Source organism: Neovison vison, chromosome 13 (assembly GCF_020171115.1).
Source record: "Neovison vison isolate M4711 chromosome 13, ASM_NN_V1, whole genome shotgun sequence".
In the NCBI taxonomy this organism is placed as follows: domain Eukaryota; kingdom Metazoa; phylum Chordata; class Mammalia; order Carnivora; family Mustelidae; genus Neogale; species Neogale vison.
In genome coordinates, this window is record NC_058103.1 from 128,540,687 (window position 1) to 128,558,321 (window position 17,635).

The following is a 17,635-nucleotide window of genomic DNA, read 5'->3' on the forward strand; positions in this document are numbered from 1 at the left end:
TGACAATGCTCCACCCAACAGAGCAGAGTACATATTCTGTTCTGGTGCACATAGAACGTTTATAATGCTAGACATCCTAGCTATAAAATAGTATTAATAACTTTTAAAGGATTCAAGATTTATCAAGGGTATTCTCTGATACAGGTAACTGCAAAATCTCTATTTGGTGAATTATTTACATGTAAAATATCCAAGGATCAAAGAAATAAATGGGAATTTAGAAAGTAATTTAAACTGTATGGAAATTAAATAAAACATATGAGAATTGGTGGCAGGTCACTAAAGTATTAATTGGACAGAAATTCAGAGCACTGAACACCTGTATTAGAAAAGAAGGCATTTGGGTAAATTGGAAGGGGAGGTGAACCATAAGAGACTATGGACTCTGAAAAACAGTCTGAGGGGTTTGAAGTGGCAGGGGGGTGGGAGGTTGGGGTACCAGGTGGTGGGTATTATAGAGGGCACGGCTTGCATGGAGCACTGGGTGTGGTGAAAAAATAATGAATACTGTTTTTCTGAAAATAAATAAATTGGAAAAAAAATGACAAAAAATAAATGACAAATGTAAAATTTTCAAAAAAAAAAAAAAAAAGAAAAGAAGGCATATATAAAATCAATAACCTTAGCTTCTACTTTAAGAAACTTGCAAAAGGGGGCGCCTGGGTGGCTCAGTGGGTTAAGCCTCTGCCTTCGGCTCAGGTCGTGATCCCAGGGTCCTGGGATGTGTGCAAATGTCTTGGCAAATATTTAAGGGGACAGTACTAGCAATTCTACACCATCTCATTCAAAAAAATTGAAGAGAAGGATGTGCTTCTATGCAGACAGCAAAAAAGCCATTATGAGAAAGTAAATTCTACACAGGTATCCCTAATGTACACAGACACAAAAATTCTGTACAAAATATTAACAAGAAGCAGCCTTAGCTGATATTTGGTGAGGAGGGCAGACTTTGGTAGTTATTTGTGCTTTTTACCAAATAAGTCATTTTCTTTTCCAATCTGGGCACTTGCTAGTCTGACTCACCCTGTGACCAGTGGAGCCTAGTGACAATCAGGATGACAAGCTATGAACAGAGTCATCATGTGTCAGTCAATAATGGGGTGGAACAAGTGGTTCTCTCTGCTCCGATGACCAACATCCCAAGGCTCTGAGAAATGATAATGCCAGCGCATGGTGGGAATGAAGCCAAAGATGGGAAAAGAATAGGGCAGCGTTACTTTTTCACTGCAACATAGCCAAGCCTGATTCATACATATGCTCTGGATGCCACTATAGACCTACTAAAACCAAATCTCTAGGATAGGGCTTGAGAATTTGTACTTATAATAAGCATTCTCAAATTGGAGAGCCCTATGACCCATGGTGGCCCACAGCAATTGCCCTGACACTCTGTGTCACTCTGTGCTGACTCATAGCTTGCCTTGGCCTTGTCATAGGGTTTCAGCATCAGGAAGGTCCCAGCCATCTCCTCCCACTTCCCTCAAAGCTTTATTCAGCTCCTTACTCAGGAAGAGTGGAGGAATTGGTTATACAGACTTGTTTCATATACTTCTAAATCTGTGTATCCCAAATTCATGTCAAGACAGCATTATCCAGAAGAGCTTATTAACAGCACAGAATTTCTGGGGGTGGGCTGGTAACCTAAACCTGCAACTATTGTTCTCAGGTAATTCTGATCACTAGGGCAGTTAGGTAGAACCTGGCATAACTGGACAAGATAACTTTCTAACTCTCCACTGAAGTACAGCTATGCCCACACAATCATCCATTGTGATCAATTTCCTTAGTTCTCCAATCAGAATCCTTTCCATCAGAAAACTAACCCTATATATTAAATTATCAAATTTTATGTATACTAGTGGATGATAAAACATTCTGAATGTCTCTGGTTGTTATGGGTTGAATTTTGTCCCCCTCCAAAAAAAATTCATGTGGTGAAGTCTTAATCTCCAGTACCTCACAATGTGACCTTACTTAAAAATGGGGTTGTTGCAGGTATAATTAGTTAAGTGAGGTCATTAGGGTGGCTACAAATCCAAGATGACTGGTATCCTTATAAATGGGGGAATTGTGGACCCAGACACAAATGGAAAAATCCATTTAAACGTAAATATGACCATCTAAAAGCCAAGGAAACAGGCCTGGAACATATCCTACCTCAGAGCCAACCAACTTACAGGCCCTTTGGTTTTGGACTTCCAGCCTCCAGAACTGTGAGGAAATAAGCCATCTGTTCTGGCTTATTAAGCCCTCTTAGCATCTGTAGAAATAAGCCATCTGTTGTTTAAGCCACTCAGTCTGTGGTACTCTGTCACAGCAGTCCTGGAAAACTAATACATAGGTCAATGGCAAAAGTGGATCAAGGCATTTTAAAAAGTGAATTTTGATTAAATTTTTCTTCAAAACAGGGAAGTAATGGGATCATGTATAGTTACTTTCCCCATTATAAAGCTGTAAGATGACAGCAGGGTCTGGGACTCTTTTTTCTCAAGAAAGGCACACAGCCTGTTCTGTAGACTGCCAGAGATGATGAATTATCAATGCTATCAAGAATTATGCTGAGTGAAATCAGTCAAGCAGAGAGAGTCAATTATCATATGGTTTCACTCATTTGTGGAGCATAACCAATAGCATGGAGGACAAGGGGCGTTAGAGAGTAGTAGGGAATTTGGGTAAATTGGAAGGGGAGGTGAACCATGAGAGACTATGGACTCTGAAAAACAGTCTGAGGGGTTTGAAGTGGCGGGGGGGTGGGAGGTTGGGGTACCAGGTGGTGGGTATTATAGAGGGCACAGCTTGCATGGAGCACTGGGTGTGGTGAAAAAATAATGAATACTGTTTTTCTGAAAATAAATAAATTGGGGGAAAAAAAAAAAAAAAAGAAAATACAGTCTTCATCCAAAAGAAGTAAACTACACTACATCAGCATGAAGTTATAACAACCTTGCAACCAAAACCACTTTTCTATTTGGCCTCCAACACCTGTGCCTGCACCCCCTCTTCCCTCCAGTCCCCCACCCTGGGCTTATCCCCTACACTCAAGTCCTCTCAGGTGGGGTCTATACCATTCCTACTGTGCCATGAGCAGCCAAAGCATAGGGAGTGTGCTCAATTGTCCTGAACTTACATCACCTTCACTTGGGGCTAGGCTGAGAGGCCACCCAGAAATTCCTTATTGCTTGATCATATTTGAAGTACCATTTCTACATTCACAAGGACACTCCAATGTCTTGTGCATGTTGTTAATAAGTACTGCCTAACATAGAAATTTCTGCTTATCATTTCATTTCTCCGGAAGATCTGGGTGACTAAATTTTACTACAAACAAGCTTTTTTTACATAGATGACTCTTGAGAGGGTATATGAAAGGAAGACAATGTTTTCCAAACTAGAACAAAAATAGTCAACTTTCAAATACAAAAATCACACATGAAAGAAAGGCCAATCTGCTTTGTACAGTCACCATCTTTTTTTTTAAAGATTTTATTTATCTATTTGTCAGAGAGAGAGGGAGAGAGAGCGAGCACAGGCAGACAGAGAGGCAGGCAGAGGCAGAGGGAGAAGCAGGCTCCCTGCTGAGCAAGGAGCCCGATGTGGGACTCGATCCCAGGACGCTGGGATCAGGACCTGAGCCGAAGGCAGCTGCTTAACCAACTGAGCCACCCAGGCGTCCCAGTACAGTCACCATTTGATGAGCAAGAGGACTGATAAGAATATACTTAGATCCTCAGCTTTTCATACAGAAATGACATTTGTTTATCTTACTAAATATAAAGAAAAATTTAAGTCCTGTACAACACAGAGGAATAACAGAATGAGGGGGCAAATATACAATCTATGAGCTCTGAAACCACAAAGAAACAAATGTACCTTTGTCACTGTACTCCTGTCACCCAGATATGCTGTGTTACCCAGGCAACCTGCACAACACCCTCTACAGGGTCTGGCTGAGGAGAGTCTGGCTGTTTCCCAAATAAATTATTGCTTCTAATATATCCTGATCAGTAACTAAAACATTTACTAAAAATTTTAAGTAAGGAAAATGCAAAGCCATAAGGTGATCATGAGCCGTCTTCCTGCTGGCTGGTAACTCATCAATACACTCTTGATTGACAAGGTAAAGTACCCTCTGTGCTGGGTTATATTTCTATTTTTGTAATCATCTTTAAACTCAAAGTATGACAGGTTTGAACACTACAGTCTCCATGCCATACTACTTGTGTTGTACATACATGATTTAATGATGTCATGACATGAAACTATATACAGTGGCCACTGCTTCCCACATTTTACCCTGAATAAAATAGGAAAGGCCCATGAATTATAGCCCCTGAAAGCACAGAGCGTATCAGGAGGCAGCCAGGAACATACTAAGCATGCAGCATCCCAATGACTGACACTTCCCTCATGTTCTACATATAAGAAACCTTCTGCATTGCTGTGGCAACTTCCTCTGGAAAATAATAATATTATGATAGTACACTCTGAGGCTATGTGAGGACATGCTTATACTCACCAACAATTTCACTGGGTTCCTTGTTATAAAGTTTTTTGTTCCAGAAAAGGAGTCTGAAGAGTGGAAAGGAGAACAGGAGAATGATGCAAATCCCAACAAACATGTGTGCAGTAAATCCTGCAAAGTCCAGGCCCTGGAAATAGGAAAGGGGAATGAATTGACAGAAGGGATTTTCCACTGCACAGGCATAGCTCCCAATTCAAGACTGCTCCCCAAATGATGGATCCAGGGAGTGCTAAGCACTGAGAGCCAGCAGGGGCAGGCACATCAGGGTGATGGATGTTAATTCAAGGGTCACAGGGCCCAGCCCAAAACCCACAGAACAGGTGTTCTTCTCTACAACTTTGAAAATGTTTAAAGTTTGTTTCCTTCCCTACCTGAATAGCAAGAAACCTTAGGAGAAAACAAAAACAGGCTATCACAGACAATCTCAATGTTAACTGGGTCTACATTCACCACTGGACTGACACAATCTCCCAGGATGAAAAGAGACAGATGGGGGCAAAGCATAAAACTATATGGTAATATTTGTCCATTTCAAGGCAAGTTGGGTTTTTTAAATATTTGGTTTAAGTCCCTGCTAAGTTTTAATGAAAGAACATCCTTGGCTGGAGAGCACAGCCCTCTTCAGGGTTGCCTCTGCAGGGAAGCCAATGGCCAACAGGACTGAGGTAGCCCAGAGCATCCCAGCTGGCCATAATGGGTCCAGGCAGGACCTTCTCCCTCTCCTCAGACTTCCTTTCCCTCTCTGCAGAACTACTTGCCATGGTCAGCTACTGAGGATGTTTTGGAGTAAAAACCCCCACTACGTTAATCTGTCAGGGAATAAGTTAGCAACATCACTGGCTGGTTTTTTCTGTCTTTTACCCTGTGCTTATACCTTCAGCAGATATATACAGATGATCCCTGAATGTAATTAATATTTTTTGAAGGAAGGTGTGAGGCAGAGGTGCTTGCATCCTGAGTTCTGGATCCTTTTTTGCACATGTTAGCTATAAATTTTTGTCCAATTAGAAATGATGGGACAATTAGGGGGAAAAAAGGGAAGGGTAAATTAAAGAAAGAAAAGGAAGGAGTTCCTGGAAGGGGAACCACAACAAAATAACACAGCCTTGAGTGGAAGTATTTGGTTGCTACTCAAGTTGTAATGGGTGGACTTATCAAGTGAGAACAATGCAGAGGGGGACAATCCCAGCTGAAAAATTTTAAGAAATAATAGAGGCAGATGCTACATATCATGGAATGTAAATATTTTCACTAAGCTTATTACGTGCATGTATCTGGACTTCCCTGCTGCTTTACACACCTCTGTAATTTCCTACACTCTTCTCTTTAACGTCTTTGGTAACAAACCCAACCACTATTATAATTGCATCAGTACAATGATTAAACACAGCCCTTTCTTGCAAGGTACTGGTTCTATTTTGTCCCTTTTAGTCTTTTTTATACTGTTTTGGTTTTGCCTCCACTCAGCTACTTTCTTCTTAGTTTTCCACAAAGTCCTCATTCTACACTGGAGGTGTCCAAAATTTGAGGCATGTAAAACTCTGAACAGAGGATCTCCCCCAGAATCAGAAAATCCACAGCCTCATACACTACATATATTCAAGGGGGATCCAGCTGAGTAAATTTTGGCCCACCAATATCATCTTCTAGGGAGGAGGCTTTCATGCTAACTCTGGGACAAGTCAAAATAATCAACTGAGTTGTAGGACTTAGCTGAATCTGTTGACTGTCTTAGTAAATATCATGGTGTAATCTGAAGATAGAATCATCTGTGGAGACTCAACAAGGAAAAGACCCCCAGTGCTGTAAGAATGGGTGTGATATCAGGAAGGATCTGGTGTGGGACAAGCTGCATGTGAAGAATGCATTGAATATATAGAGGAGAAGTCATGACATACATGGATCTGAGGGAAGTAAGAACTTTCCATGTTCTGCAGACATGCAGAAGTGAGTGATCCCAGTACACAGAAAAGAGAACAGGCCATGGGGGCATGAGCTCTGCTACAGAATGCTGACCAAAGAGGAAAGATGATCAAAAAAGCAGAACCCCAAGGCCCACAGAAATTGAAGAGCCATGTGGAAGCAGAAAATCCACGAAGAAGACAGAGAAGAAGTGACCAGAAAGAAAGAGCATAAAGCAGCTGAGAGCGATAACATCTAAGTTGTCCGTTGATGAAGTGGAAGAAATCAGTGGTAGAAGAGCACCAAAAGAACACCCCAGCATGGTGGGGAAGCCCAGAGAAACATCCCATGGAGGAAGCCCTCTTCTGACCTGTGAGATGTCATTCAGAAGCACCGGGGACACGGCTCCCCCTATACACATTTTTCAACTGTTACTTAAAAGATAGTTAAGGAGCACCTGGGTAGCTTAGTCAGTTAAGTGTCCAATTTTTTATTTCAGCTCAAGTCATGATTTCAGGGTCATGAAAATTACATAATTTTAATTCTTAAGACAAATAAAATACCATTTTCACTCTCTAATACTTTGTTTTTACTTTAGTGTGCAAAGAAATTATACATTCTTTTTTTATTTATTTTCAGCATAACAGAATTCATTGTTTTTGCACCACACCCAGTGCTCCATGCAATATGTTCCCTCCTTAATACCCACCACCTGGCTCCCCAAACCTCCCACCCCCCACCCCTTCAAAACCTTCAGATTATTTTTCAGAGTCCATAGTCTTTCATGGTTCACCTCCCCTTCCAATTTCCCTCAATTCTCATCATCTCTCCATCTCCCTATGTCCTCCATGTTATTTGTTATGCTCCACAAATAAGTGAAACCATATGATAATTGACTCTCTCTGCTTGACTTATTTCACTCAGCATAATCTCTTCCAGTCCCATCCATGTTGCTACAAAAGTTGGGTATTCATCCTTTCTGATGGAGGCATAATACTCCATAGTGTATATGAACCACATCTTCCTTATCTGTTCGTCCATTGAAGGGCATCTTGGTTCTTTCCACAGTTTGGCGACCGTGGCCCTTGCTGCTATGAACATTGAGGTACAGATGGCCCTTCTTTCCACTACATCTGTATCTTTGGGGTAAATACCCAGGAGTGCAATGGCAGGGTCATAGGGAAGTTCTATTTTTAATTTCTTGAGGAATCTCCACACTGTTCTCCAAAGTGGCTGCACCAACTTGCATTCCCACCACCAGTGTAAGAGGGTTCCCCTTTCTCCACATCCTCTCCAACACATGTTGTTTCCTGTCTTGCTAGCTTTGGCCATTCTAAGTGGTGTAAGGTGGTATCTCAACGTAATTTTAATTTGAATCTCCCTAATGGCTAGTAATGATAAACATTTTTTCATGTGTCTGATAGCCATTTATACATTCATATTTATAAGAGCTTTCAAAAAATTCCTAAACACCTTCATTTTATGATCCTTTCCCAAAAAAATCTTAAATTCTTCACTATATTCATTCACTACATTGAAAAATGCAAGGGGACATTTGATAAAAGGGGACAAATGATAAAAGATAATTTTATTCTTTATATTAGTTGGAAGAAACTTCAGTTCCCACTAATATAACATACTATGATTAAGTAGATAATGTTATCTTATCATCAGACCACCTCACTCTACACTGCTGGATCAATCACCTAACTTCCCTCTCAAGATAACCAATAGCACTTAATATGAAGAAGTGATATGGAAGAGTTTAGTTTCTAATAAAAGCTTCCACGTTGGGTAGAATGTTAAGTGAGCAAGTAAGCTGGGATCTATATTTATTGAAAGCAACCCTGTTACACTGGTACATACATACCATCTTCCTCAACTCCTGATTGGAAACAATAATGACATTTGGTGGGTCCCCAATGGCAGTGGCAGCTCCTCCAATATTTGTGAAGATCACTTCTGCTATCAGGACTTGTCTGGGATTGAGGTTGAGCACCTCACATAATCTGTCACATGGAGGAAAATAAAAGTAGTAGCCATACTATTCAATTGACAAGCCCATGTGCAACCTAAATATTCTTTTTTTTTTGAGAGAGAGAGATTTATTGAGAGAGAACACAAGCAGGCAGAGAGGCAGGCAGAGAGAGAGGAGGAAATGCAGGGCTCGATCCCAGGACTCCGAGTTCATGACCTGAGCCGAAGGCAGCGGCTTAACCCGCTGAGCCACCCAGGCACCCCTGCAACCTAAATATTCTTTTTTTTTTTTTCAATTTATTTGTTTTCAGAAAAAACATTATTCATTATTTTTTCACCACACCCAGTGCTCCATGCAAGCCGTGCCCTCTATAATACACACCACCTGGTACCCCAACCTCCCACCCCCCCGCCACTCCAAACCCCTCAGACTGTTTTTCAGAGTTCATAGTCTCTCACGGTTCACCTCCCCTTCCAATTTACCCAAATTCCCTACTACTCTCTAATGCCCCTTGTCCTCCATGCTATTTGTTATGCTCCACAAATAAGTGAAACCATATGATGGTTGACTCTCTCTGCTTGACTTATTTCACTCAGCATAATCTCTTCCAGTCCCGTCCATGTTGCTACAAAAGTTGGGTATTCATCCTTTCTGATGGAGGCATAATACTCCATAGTGTATATGGACCACATCTTCCTTATCCATTCATCCGTTGAAGGGCATCTTGGTTCTTCCCATAGTTTGGCGACCGTGGCCATTGCTGCTATAAACATTGGGGTACAGATGGCCCTTCTTTTCACGACATCTGTGTCTTTGGGGTAAATACCCAGGAGTGCAATGGCAGGGTCCTAGGGAAGCTCTATTTTTAATTTCTTGAGGAATCTCCACACTGTTCTCCAAAGAGGCTGCACCAACTTGCATTCCCACCAACAGTGGAAGAGGGTTCCCCTTTCTCCACATCCTCTCCAACACATGTGCAACCTAAATATTCTTAAAAGCACTTGCTTGTACAGGACAGGTGCACACACATACACACACACCTCTAAGAAATGCAATGTTGGAGGATAAACAAAGACAACAATGTTGCAATAATGTTGCAACAATTTTGCAGTTAACGCTCAGAATTGCATTTCTCTGAAAGTTAAATGACCATCCATCTTAACCACCCATGTGGACATATACCCCATCAGACTCCCCACAGATCTGGAGGGAGCACATTTCCCTGAGTGCATGCCCTGGCACAAGTGAATGGTGCTGGCCACCAGATCCCTCTGAGTCAGGGGTGGGGCAGCACACAAAGTAACAACACTCAGTAACTCACACCAAGCCTACCACCCTAATTCTTTACCCACCTTCCCTTTCTCAGATGCTGAGCCCTTACCGTGTCTCCTCACCCTTCCTGTGGACCTCCTACTTGGAGATGGAGTACACATTCTACAGTTGTGTGTACCTACCTTGGCTGCACACTAGATTTGTCTGGGAACCTTTGAAAATCCTGCTATCCAACCCCGTGACAGATCAATCCCTGGGAGTGGGTTTGGACAGACAGCAGCATTCTACAGCTCCCTGGGTAGATCCAGTGAGCATGAAATTGAAAAACATTGCCTTAAAGAAGGTTTGGGAAACATATCATGGCCCACCTCACCTACACATCAGCAGTGCCCACTTCTATACAGAAACCAGGCTTTGGGTATCCAAGCTGCTGCAGTCAGGGGGCCCTTCCTACCATCTCCCAGCACAGAGCATAACCAACAGCACACCTAGGTGTTGGGGGGGGGGGCGGTAATCTGCCTACAGAGCTGTGTGTAAGCTGAAGAGGAAATGGTATCCAGGAACCAGGGACAGAAATGAATTCAAAAAGAGGATCAGACCCCAAACAGTAACAGCAGCAGCTCTCAGCTGAGAAAGCTCCCAGGATCTGCCTCCAGCAAGAAAATAGTGTACACTAATCAATAATGCTGGAGCAAGCACAGAGATGGCATCTGATGTAAATGGGCTTAGCTGTTTAACTGTGAAGACTAATGCTACTCCAGACAAAGGCAGAATGTGATTAAGCTCATAAAGTCATGAATAGTATGGTAATATAAATAGTGAATCTGAGCACACTAACACTTGAATCTTGAAAGATGCCATGTTTAGATAATAAATGGAACTGCTACTCTCACAGAAAATTACAGAGTTGGCTCATGGATATAAGGAGGATATAAACAAATCCTAGCAAGGCTGAGGGATGCCAGGAATATGGGCTTCCTCTGGAAGCCCACTCTCATTGGAGCTGCCATCAGAGAATGCAATGAATGAGATGCTAGGACCTGGCACATGTAGGCAACACTATGGTTTTCATATCAGTGACCGCAGCAGAGTCGCCCTGGTTGGAGGGGGGTGAGTGTGGCCTTCCTCTTGCCCCCTGAGGTCTCCTTGAAGCAGAATTTGGTGCCTTCCATTAGTAGTACATTTACAGTTTAGAGCACCCTTTAAAGATGTTCATTCTAGCCTTCATTTGCCCTCAGAAGAACCCCACATACTAGGAGGTGCCATGCTCCCCTCACAGGAAGCCTGAGTCCAGTGTCCCTCATCCCAAATCTGTGCCCAAGTGCACAGAGGGGACAAGGCAGCCAAGTTTGTGGGAACTTAGACAAAAAACCAACTCTCCATACTGTAGGCTGCACCCATGGGGACTCTGTCTGCTCTCTGCTCCTCTCCACCCTCTTCTTCCTCTCCCCAAACTCTTCCCTCTGCGCCAATTCACTCCACCTCTGAGAGTAACCATTCTTCAAATGCCAAAGACATCACCTAGAATTAGTACTGAGCCCTGGAAGTAGCCCTTATTGATTACTTTGAACTTGCTATGCCTCATGCCTCATGCCTCATGCCTCATGACCAGGAGGGTCTCTTGTCCAGCAGAATCCTCAAAACACTAGCTTGGGTTAGTCCCTTTGATGGTGCAACCCAGATTAGTGTAGCTAAAGTGACTTGTCTGGGACCCTTTATTATGTAGCTAGCTCCCCTCAACCCCTAGAATACCTGCTTTCCTAAGACCAGCCAAACACCAGAATATGATGGGTCCAAGCATGGAAGGACCATGATATGCTGGGGAACCATCCTCAAAATCAATAACATTAAGTATGGATAAATGGGGATGGCTCAGTAGGTTGAGAGTCCAATTCTTGATTTCAGCTCAGCTCATGATCTCAGGGTTCTGAGATCAAGTCTGGCATCAGGCTCCAAGCTCAGTACAGAGTCTGTTTGAGATTCTCTTTCTCTCTCTGCCTTTCTCCCTACTTATGTTCTCTCTCTCAAGTAAATAAATAAAATCTTTTTTTAAAAGTATGGATAAAGATTTTATTTATTTATTTGACAGAGAGAAATCACAAGTAGATGGAGAGGCAGGCAGAGAGAGAGAGAGGAAAGCAGGCTCCCTGCCGAGCAGAGAGCCCGACGCGGGACTCGATCCCAGGACCCTGAGATCATGACCTGAGCTGAAGGCAGCGGCTTAACCCACTGAGCCACCCAGGATAAAATTATACTTCCATGGCCTTGCAAGAGGCCTGAATAATGATAGGCTCTGAAGCTCAAGCTTCAGAAGATTCAGGGCAACTGGGCTTTGATGCTCAATAAATGTCTAATTAATAAAGCGGTGGACCCCAATGTTTATAGCAGCAATGGCCACAGTCGCCAAACTATGGAAAGAACCAAGATGCCCTTCAATGGATGAATGGATAAGGAAGATGTGGTCCATATACACTATGGAGTATTATGCCTCCATCAGAAAGGATGAATACCCAACTTTTGTAGCAACATGGACGGGACTGGAAGAGATTATGCTGAGTGAAATAAGTCAAGCAGAGAGAGTCAATTATCATATGGTTTCACTTATTTGTGGAGCATAACAAATAGCTTGGAGGACAAGGGGCGTTAGAGAGGAGTAGGGAATTTGGGTAAATTGGAAGGGGAGGTGAACCATGAGAGACTATGGACTCTGAAAAACAGTCTGAGGGGTTTGAAGAGGCGGGGGGGTGGGAGGCTGGGGTACCAGGTGGTGGGTATTATAGAGGGCACAGCTTGCATGGAGCACTGGGTGTGGTGAAAAAATAATGAATACTGTTTTTCTGAAAATAAATAAATTGGAAAAAAAATAAAAAATAAATAAAATAAAATAAAATGTCAACAGTGCCAAAAATAAAAAAATAAAGTGGGTGGAATTAAAAGAAATAAAATGAAATCAAACTGAATCTCTCTTTCCCAAAGTTACCCTGCAAAGTCTTTTCAGGCCAGGTTCTGCAACCCTCCAAGGAGCCTGGTGAGAGCAAGACGGCTGCCCCACCCTTCCCAGACCTCCCACACTGCTCTGTCACACCTGTGACCAGTCCAGTGGCCAAGAACTTCTGGCACCTAATAGTCTGCCCCCCACCCCTGGACAGCAACGCCAGAGTCTTCTGACTCCCACAAGTATTTCTGTGGCCATTGCTGCTGCTGTCATAGCCATAGCCACAGCCAAAACCATAGCCTTAGCTAAGAGCACTGATCACCACAGTCCCAAGGGATGCATAGGCTAGACCAGGGCAAAACAGCAAAGGGAAGTGGAGACTAGATTGAATAGTGAGAAAACACCACCATGAGCCTGACCTAATGCCCAGGTAGGGCCAATCTGCCTACCTACCTTATGGTCACAGGAGTAAAAAGCAGCAATGTGGTGACATTGTCCAGGAAGGCAGACAGGACAGCGGCAATAAAACACAACATGATGACCATGGCCCACACTCTTCCTCTAGATAGTCGGTATGTCTGAGATGCACACACATAGAAAAAAACAAGCCAGGATCAGTGGGGTTGAAGAATAAATATGACTTTTCATTAGGGATTCTAAGAATGAAGGGTCCAAAAACACTGCATGGTGGAAAAATTTAGACCCATGAATTCCTAAATTTGCTAAGATGAGGAAATGATGTTTTGTACCTGAACTTTCTGAACCCACAATGGCTTACATTCCTTCCCTCTGATTCTCCTTCTCACAGTGCCCTGTGATGGTTCACTGATTACAAGATTATGGCCCTCTATCCCTTTAACATTATCCGTATTTTACAATCTCCTTTTGGTTGGACAGACTGGGCTGTGACCCTTAACCCTGATGATTGTTGGCAACTTAAATCTTAGGAACTTTTAGTACCAATATTGAGAGGAAGAGGCCAGATATTTGAAAGTACATGAAGATGGCAAAAATCATAGCATAGTTCTATCATTCAGAGTTTGCAAAAGGCTTTGATGAGTAAATAATCTTTTAAAAGAACTTTCCAGTTCAAAAAAAAATCAAGCACAACATTAGCCTTTGCATTAGTAAAGCATAGCAAGATCTCTCACCAGCCCTGAGTGTTAGCTCCAGTGCACAGTCTGGCTGTCAGAATTTGCTGGTGGATTCCTCAGGAGTACACTTATAAAAGTGAATGTTTGTATGTTCAATGATTAGAAAGTAATCACTGAAATCATTTCACCAAAAAGCAAGTAATCAGAAGTTGATAACTTAAAATATTTAGATGTTCTAAAATGCATATTTGATATATAGCTTTCAACTTGCCAATTAAACTAATGCCACACAAACATTCAACTCAAATACCCTTTTCCTTTATCTCTTTTTTCAGTTTTTTTTCCAATTTATTTATTTTCAGAAAAACAGTATTCATTATTTTTTTCACCACACCCAGTGCTCCATGCAAGCTGTGCCCTCTATAATACCCACCACCTGGTACCCCAACATCCCACCCCCCCCGCCACTTCAAACCCCTCAGATTGTTTTTCAGAGTCCATAGTCTCTCATGGTTCACCTCCCCTTCCAATTTACCCAAAAGCATACCCTCCCCAATGTCCATAACCCTACCCCCCTTCTCCCAGCAACCACAGTTTGTTTCGTGAGATTAAGAGTCACTTATGGTTTTTCTCCCTCCCTATCCCATCTTTTTTCAGTTTGACAAGAAAAGGGAAGTGTTGCTCAGAGCCACCTAACTCTGTACAACAACTGTACCAGTCTTACAGCTGTGATTTTTTTTCCAATTTATTTATTTTCAGAAAAACATTATTCATTATTTTTTCACCACACCCAGTGCTCCATGCAAGCCGTGCCCTCTATAATACCCACCACCTGGTACCCCTACCTCCCACCCCCCCCCGCCACTTCAAACCCCTCAGACTGTTTTTCAGAGTCCATAGTGTCTCATGGTTCACCTCCTCTTCCAATTTACCCAAATTCCCTACTCCTCTCTAATGCCCCTTGTCCTCCATGCTATTTGTTATGCTCCACAAATAAGTAAAACCATATGATAATTGACTCTCTCTGCTTGACTTATTTCAAAAGCTGTGATTTTGAAAAGGAGATGGAACTTTAAAATATTTTCTTAACCATGAGAGACTATGGACTCTGAAAAACAATCTGAGAGGTTTGAAGTGGTGGGGGGGGGGTGGGAGGTTGGGGTACCAGGTGGTGGGTATTATAGAGGGCACAGCTTGCATGGAGCACTGGGTGTGGTGAAAAAATAATGAATACTGTTTTTCTGAAAATAAATAAATTGGAAAAAAAAAGAAAAAAAAGTATTTGCTTTAAATGGTAGTTTTATTAACTGAATATGTCATGGCAAAAAATAAAATAATTAATTAATACATAAATATAAAATATCACATCAAACCTACCTTTACAGCACAATAATCAAAAAATCCAGTTTCTGAAAATATGGCTACTAAGATCATCTGTGGGGAAAACAGAAAAAGGAGATATGGACAATCTTTGAGCAGTGCAGTACACTGAACAGACATCAGAATGATCAGTTACAGATCTCAGCTCTGGCGTCTGCATGAAAGGTGCCTCTTCATCAAGCTTCTTGCTCTCTTGCTGAGTGTAGTCCACTAACTTCCTGAATGGAGCAGGTTTGTCCCTCCATATTTTTGTCCAGGGATATATACCCAAGGTACATTATCATTCCACCTAATCTTCACAACAAACATCAGGTATTATCATTACTCTCTGTTTTTTTTTAAGATTTTATTTATTGGGGCGCCTGGGTGGCTCAGTGTTTTAAGCCTCTGCCTTCAGCTCAGGTCATGATCCCAGGGTCCTGGGATCGAGTCCCACATGGGGCTTTCTACTCAGCAGGGGGCCTGCTTCCCTCCTTCCTCTGCTTCTCTGCCTACTTGTGATCTCTCTCTCTCTCTCTGTCAAATAAATAAAATCTTTTAAAAAATATTTTTATTTATTTATGTTAGAAAGAAAAAGAGCAAACAGGGAAAGGAAGAGAGCGAGAGGGACAAGCAGACTCTGAGCTGAGCATGGAGCCTGATGCAAGGCCCAATCCCATGACCCTGAGACCATGACTCAAGCCAAAACCAAGAGCTGGATGTTCAACCAACTGAGCCACCCTAGTACCCATCATTACTCTGTTACAGACCAGGAAACCATGGGGCAGAGATGGAAGATGACTTGCTGGCAGTCACAAAGCTAGAAGCAGGAAAGGAAATGAGCCAGAATGTGGCCTTCTGTACCTATGTGTCCACAAAAGCAACTAAACATTTTAAGATTTTTAAACAGGGTTAAATTTTGTTTCCTAAAATAATGAAACATTTTCATCACCAATTTGATCAAGATATGCAAAAAAGAACAGTTACACTGAAATGTTTATTCTCTATGTATATATGTATATAAACCCAGAACTTGTGCTTCTTTCTAGTGATGTATATAAATGTATATAAACCCAGAACTTGTGCTTCTTTCTAGTGATGACACACAGACACTAATAAAAATTATGTCCCATTTACTCTAAATCTAATCAACCAGACATTTCAACCAGACTGAACTTTCTGGAAAATTCTTTATTCTCTCTCCCAAGATGGCACTATACCAATGTATTGAACCTGGAGCAAGAAGATGCAGGTTCAAGTACTAATTTTGCCACTTAAAAGTAGTTTAACCTTGTACAAACAAAATTATTTAATCCTCTGTATTTCAGTTTTCTTGCCTCACCTTTAAATTTTTTTTCCAATTTATTTATTTTCAGAAAAACATTATTCATTATTTTTGGCTGCGACGTCTGTCACCCCATTGATTGCCAGGGTTGATTCGGCTGATCTGGCTGGCTAGGCGGGTGTCCCCTTCCTCCCTCACCGCTCCATGTGCGTCCCTCCCGACACCTTTAAATTTTTTTTCCAATTTATTTATTTTCAGAAAAACATTATTCATTATTTTTGGCTGCGACGTTTGTCACCCCATTGATTGCCAGGGTTGATTCGGCTGATCTGGCTGGCTAGGCGGGTGTCCCCTTCCTCCCTCACCGCTCCATGTGCGTCCCTCCCGAAGCTGCGCGCTCGGTGGAAGAGGACGACCTTCCCCGATAGAGGAGAGGACCGTTCTTCGGTCAAGGGTATACGAGTAGCTGCACTCCCCTGCTAGAACCTCCAAACAAGCTCACCTTTAAATTTTTTTATTCCTTGTAAGGCTGTTGTAAAAATTCAATTAAATTATGTAAATTACATAGAAAAGAGTAGGTCCAATACTATCTTTCAAATAAAACACATAAAACAGAAATTTCCAAAAATGATTTTAGACTCAATACAAATATCTATCTCATCTATAGTGACCACTGATGTTCTTCCTAACCCAAATGACCACCTCTACCTGTTGCTGTTTGTAGAATGTGGTGCTTCACTCACTAATAGATGTTTCGCATGAACTGAATTGAACAGGTAGGTCCTGTATGGTTCTCCATTGTTGTGGGAAGCTGGCCCACACATTTGCTGCCAAAACTACCCAGAAGAGACAGAGATTTGGGGATTGGGGTAAGTAGCCCCACAGGTGGCTGACTGCCATGAAATAAAGAAAAGGCAGGGGGCTGGACAGATTATCTTTCCTCCTCCAAAATTCTAGAATCTTGCTGAACTGACTTCAACTGAGAAAAAAATTAAACCGTTTGTTATGGGCTTAATTGTGCCACTTTCCCCAACAAATTCCTATGGTAAAATCCTAACCCTAGTACCTCAGAATAAGTTAAAGTGAAGCCCTAATCCAGTATGACTGATAACCTTATAAGAAGAGGAGATAGCACACAGACACACACAGAAAGGGAAGACCAGGTAAAGATACAGGGGAAAGATGTTATCCACAATTCAAGCAGAGACGCCTCAGAAGGTACCAAACATGCGTACACCTCGATCTCAGAAATCCAGCCTCCAGAAATGTGAGGAAATAAATTTCTGTT

General features: G+C 42.1%; 1 protein-coding gene across 1 annotated transcript in view; it reads right to left on the bottom strand.

Moving 5' to 3' along the window:
* Positions 1-17,635, bottom strand: part of OCA2 (OCA2 melanosomal transmembrane protein) — a 442,782-nt gene that overhangs the window by 274,859 nt on the left and 150,288 nt on the right. The window contains exons 12-15 of the mRNA XM_044230697.1: positions 15,081-15,137; positions 13,063-13,187; positions 8,295-8,433; positions 4,517-4,649 (exon numbers count right to left, since the gene is read on the bottom strand). Of these exons, the coding sequence (XP_044086632.1) occupies positions 4,517-4,649; positions 8,295-8,433; positions 13,063-13,187; positions 15,081-15,137 (454 nt within the window). The remainder of the gene's footprint in view (positions 1-4,516; positions 4,650-8,294; positions 8,434-13,062; positions 13,188-15,080; positions 15,138-17,635) is intronic.